Source organism: Aythya fuligula, chromosome 20 (genome assembly GCF_009819795.1).
Source record: "Aythya fuligula isolate bAytFul2 chromosome 20, bAytFul2.pri, whole genome shotgun sequence".
Taxonomy (NCBI): domain Eukaryota; kingdom Metazoa; phylum Chordata; class Aves; order Anseriformes; family Anatidae; genus Aythya; species Aythya fuligula.
In genome coordinates, this window is record NC_045578.1 from 518,666 (window position 1) to 523,125 (window position 4,460).

A 4,460-nucleotide genomic window follows, 5' to 3' on the forward strand; every position below is an offset into this window, starting at 1 on the left:
AGTGCAAAGTTCCCATGAGCAAAGCTCTTTCTGGCTGGTGTTAGCCACAAAACTGCCTTTCTGTAGCCGCAGTCTCTCTGTCATGGAAATGCAGCAAGAATTGCAGAACCAGCAGCGAGTATTTGTCATTTCCCAGTGTACATGCTACCCTATGAGCTGCAAGAAGAGGGGAACAGATAGCTCCCACTGTTGGTTTCTGCACACTTTATTTCCGTGGCAAAAAGCCAGGATTTAGTTTTACTCCACAGCAATTCATCTGAAAGCTGGAGCCACTTCTTGTTCTGCCATGCACCTCTGTCCAGAGCTTCTCTGCTAAGCCATGGAAAGCAGAGCCCCGCCTGTCCTGCCAGGCCTTGCTCTGAATCTAGCAAAACTCCACTTTCCTGATGCCTGTGTCAAATCCTACAGAGGCTTTGGAACCAACAAAAGTGGTTGTGAGCTTCTGTGATGATGCATCTGCCCAGCTGCAAGGTGAGCTGCAGCCCGCTGCATCTGACAGCACCAGTATCCTGAATCGCACTGCAGGGGAAGAGCAAGCAGGAAGCAGGAGTGTGACAGGGATCCTCCCTGGAGGGGTCAGGGTGTGGTGGAGCAGACCATCACCTGTGCCAGGAGCCGTCAGCCTTCTCTCTAAGCATCTCATACCTGTTCCTGATGGAGAACAGAGTTAAATCAGTGACTCCACTGCTCCCGTTTGCAGCTCCAGGAGAGACAAGCAGGGGTTTGCACTCCTGGGGATGAAGATCCAGGCCCAGGGGCCCACACACAGCCCCAAGTCTCCTCTTTGCCGTGGAGGAGGCTCCCACCCATGCACCCCCAGGCTGGGGCAGGAGGTCAGATATTACAGGCTCGTCCGTTCCCCTACAGAGCTGCAGCTGTGCCCAGCTGCCCCGTGCTGCACTGTGGCACTGCCCTGTTACAGCTCCAGTGCTGGGCACCTGCGGGGCTGGAGAGTGTCTCCCATGCCAGGCAGGTTTTCTGCTACCTGTTTCTCACCTTTTCAGCCAGAACAATCCATCTTGGAGCCAGAGGAGCAGTTCAGACTGGAAAACATCTCAGGTTGGCAAAACTCCTCTTCCATAATCCTCCTGGCAGAGCAGGGATGTTATTTATGTTGACTTTAACAAGGCTTTCAACTGGCTCCCACAGAATCCTCATAGACAAACCGATGAGGGCGATGATATTGGGCATTAATGTGGGCTGACAGCTGGCTGAATATCCGGGCTCACAAGATTGTGATCCATGGCACAAAGTCCAGCTAGCGTCACCACTGGGACACTCCAGGTGTCAGTACTGGGGCCGGTCCTGTTTAATATCTTAATTACCTGGATAGTGGGACAGAGTGCACCCTCTGCAAGCCTGCAGACAGCACAAACTGCAAGAGCTGGCTAAGATGCCAGTGGGTTGTGCTCTCAGCCAGAAGGACCTGGAGAGGCTGGAGAGATGAGAGGACAAGAACCTCATCAAGTTCAGCAAATGGACACGCAAACCCCTTCCCCCGGGGAAGAATAGCCCCGTGCACCAGGGCATGCTCAGAGCTGATTGGCTTGAAAGCAGCCTGGGAGGGAAGGACTTAGGGGTCCTGATGGGCACCGAACTGGACGTGAGCCAGCAGTGTGTCCTTGTGGCAAAGAAAGCCAGCAGCATCCTGGGCTGCCTGAGTGCTGCCAGCAAGGAGATTCTTCCCCCCTACTGATGAGACACCGCTGGAGTCCTGCGTCCAGCTCTGGGCTCCCCAGCGAAAGAGAGGTACGGTCATACTGGAGAGTCCGGTGAAGGCCACAGAGATGATTTAGCGGCTGGGGCACCTGTCATGGGAAGAGAGGCTGTGAGACCTGGGACTCGCAGGGGGGCCTTATCCATGCGTGGATGGGAAAAGAAGCAGCTGAAATCAGACTCTTCTCAGTGTCTATGACAGGACAAGAAGCAATGCACACACCAAAACACAAGGAATTCTATTTAAAACTCAGGTAAAACTTTATTACTGAACACTGCAACAGGTTGTCCAGAGAGTCTGGGGTGTTCCTCTCCTTGGAGGTCTTCAAAGACCAGCTGAACACGGACAGCCCATGCAGGGCTTCCAGCTGACCCTGCTGCGAGCAGGGGCTGGGCCGGGTGACCTCCAGGGGTGCCTCTAGCCCCAGCTCCTGGCTGGTCCCTGCTAAACCCAGCATGGTGGAACTGGTAGGGGTTGAGCGATTCAGACAGCACAGAGTCTGCAGTGCAGCCACCCCTCAGCTCCTTGCACTGCAGTTTAGCAAACACCCGGCATAAAAACAGCACGAGCGTGCCTTTTTTTTTTTTTTCCAGACTTGCATAATCTTAAGTAAATGTTTTTTTTTTTTTTTTTTTTTGTACAGACTCACAGGGAAAATCCCTCCTGTAATTTGGATGAATAGATACCTTCTTTGTGGCCAAGCTACTTGGCACGCTTCAGTTTCCTTTTGATTTGATAAAAACGAAAATGAATGCTGAGTCAAAGCTCAACATTCTTGGCTCCAATGTGAACTATATCCCATTCCTTCTGCCTTATTATTTTTTGGCTATTTCACTTTCGTGACATCCTCTATCATAATTCTGGAATTTCCACTTGGGCTTCTCTGCTGCCTCCAGGACTCCCTATTAAAAGGGAACTGAATCCAGCTGATGCAGTCTGTGTTGCATCTGCCAGAGCTCCTGGTCCTGCTCCGACTGTCCTTGTCTGACGGGAAGATGAAGGTCTCTTCAGTTGTTCTCGCTCTTCTCCTCATTGCAGCCTCTTGCTCCCAAATGTCCTCTGCCCCAGGTGAGTCCTGCTTTCTTATTTGTGAAGGAAGAATGGAGCTGAGCCTTCATTATTATTTCTCCACTGAGATCCCCTGGTAGATAGCTGGGAATTTTTCAGCCACTCTCCACTCTGCACTGCAATCAATTACAATTTCCCTGAACTGGAAAATCATCCCTCCGTCCATCCGTCCGCCCCTCCATCTAACTAGCCATCTGTCCAGCCATCCTGGACCTGGGATACTTATTCCTGGTTATAGTTTAGGGTTCCCAATCACTGCCCAAAAACTGAGTGGGAATCTCTCCTATACTTGCCTTCCCTAGCAATGGTCGTTGACATTGGACCAGACAATCTCCCATGTCCCTTTCAGCCTTAATTATTCCCTGGTTCCTCACTCCCTCCTACCTGCCTAGCTTCCTGCACTTCTGGGCTGGCTGCTCCTGGTGCACAGCTCAGCACATGCTCATGCTGTCTCTCCCTGTCTCTTCCAGTTGGACCTGACCACCCAACCTGCTGCTTCTCTTACACATCCCACAAGCTCCCAAAGAAGCTCATCCTGCATTACTACGTCACCAGCACCAGCTGCTCCCTGCCAGCCCTCGTGTAGGTATCAAGGCTGACGCCTGGGTGCAGCGCAGGCACAGCCATTTTGGCACGTGCGTGCTCATGTGCAGGGACCTGCGGGGGATGCTCCTGCAGGGACTGCCAACAAATCTTTTGTGGGCACTCCCAGGGATATTCCTGTAGTGTGAAAAAGCAGATGGGAATGGGGGAAAATCACTGTCAGCCATGGCACAAGCTTGGGACACAAGGGAGAACCTCCTGCAATACCCCAAACCTGGGATCTTGGTCTGAGCAGAGACCTCACGTGTCTCATCCCTGTTCCACAGGTTCATCACAAAGAAAGGGCGCGAAGTCTGTGCCAATCCAAGTGACACCTGGGTGCAAAGATACCTGCAGAACATGAAGCGGAACTGAGCAAAGCCAGATAGGAAGCACAGCTGCTGTCATGAGTCTTGTCATCCAGAGCCCCTGTGACAGAGCAGGGCTTTGGGATGGCAGGAGCTGCACGATACCACACCGTCTGCATGCAGCTCCCAGGGACTGTGGGAAGGGCACCATGAGACACCCCATGTTGGGGTGTTGCTGCTTGCACTCAGCTTGCACAGACCAGTCTGAAACGTCATCAGTCAGCCTGACACCTCTGCCTGTGGCCCAGAAAGGCCCATGGGACTGCGCCTCTATTGTTCTTTTATTATTTTAATTTATTTAAGAAATGATCATATGAGATAGATGGTATTTTCATCGGTGGATCATAATGCTATTTATAGGAGGGTGGCAGGGAGGGTATTTACAGGAGGGCAGCTCAGAGTCTCAACATAGGACAACGAGTGGCCCTGGCTTACTTGTGTGAAATTATGATTCTGGAGAATAAAGAATTTGGATAAAACATGGATTTGGATAAAGCGTTTTTATTTTTCGCCCCTTTATTTCCGTTTCACCAGCACAGAGACAAGACCTCACCACTGAGCCCATTGACACACTCTGGATGACATGTGATAATGGGAAATGGTTTGAGGTAAAACCATGCTGTTTCCATACGACAGACATATAAATATCCTCTGACTCTGTTCCCCCACCACGTATACCTCTGCCTCCCACATCCTCTACAAAATCAGACACGCCAGTGCACACA

General features: G+C 51.5%; 1 protein-coding gene across 1 annotated transcript; it reads left to right on the forward strand.

Annotated features, from left to right (window-relative positions):
• Positions 1 to 2,712: 2,712 nt before the first annotated feature.
• On the forward strand, positions 2,713 to 3,742 carry LOC116497359 (C-C motif chemokine 4-like). The gene is made up of 3 exons (XM_032201063.1): positions 2,713 to 2,785; positions 3,256 to 3,367; positions 3,655 to 3,742. Exons 1-3 carry the CDS (start codon positions 2,713 to 2,715, stop codon positions 3,740 to 3,742), a joined length of 273 nt encoding a protein of 90 aa, XP_032056954.1.
• The last annotated feature ends 718 nt before the right edge of the window (positions 3,743 to 4,460 follow it).

Bases quoted from the DNA above. Each gene is read 5' to 3' on its own strand.
- LOC116497359 (XM_032201063.1), top strand. From the start codon at position 2,713: ATGAAGGTCTCTTCAGTTGTTCTCGCTCTTCTCCTCATTGCAGCCTCT. The intron at 2,786-3,255 runs GTGAGTCCTGCT...TGTCTCTTCCAG, and splicing joins CCAAATGTCCTCTGCCCCAG to TTGGACCTGACCACCCAACC. The intron at 3,368-3,654 runs GTAGGTATCAAG...CCTGTTCCACAG, and splicing joins TGCTCCCTGCCAGCCCTCGT to GTTCATCACAAAGAAAGGGC.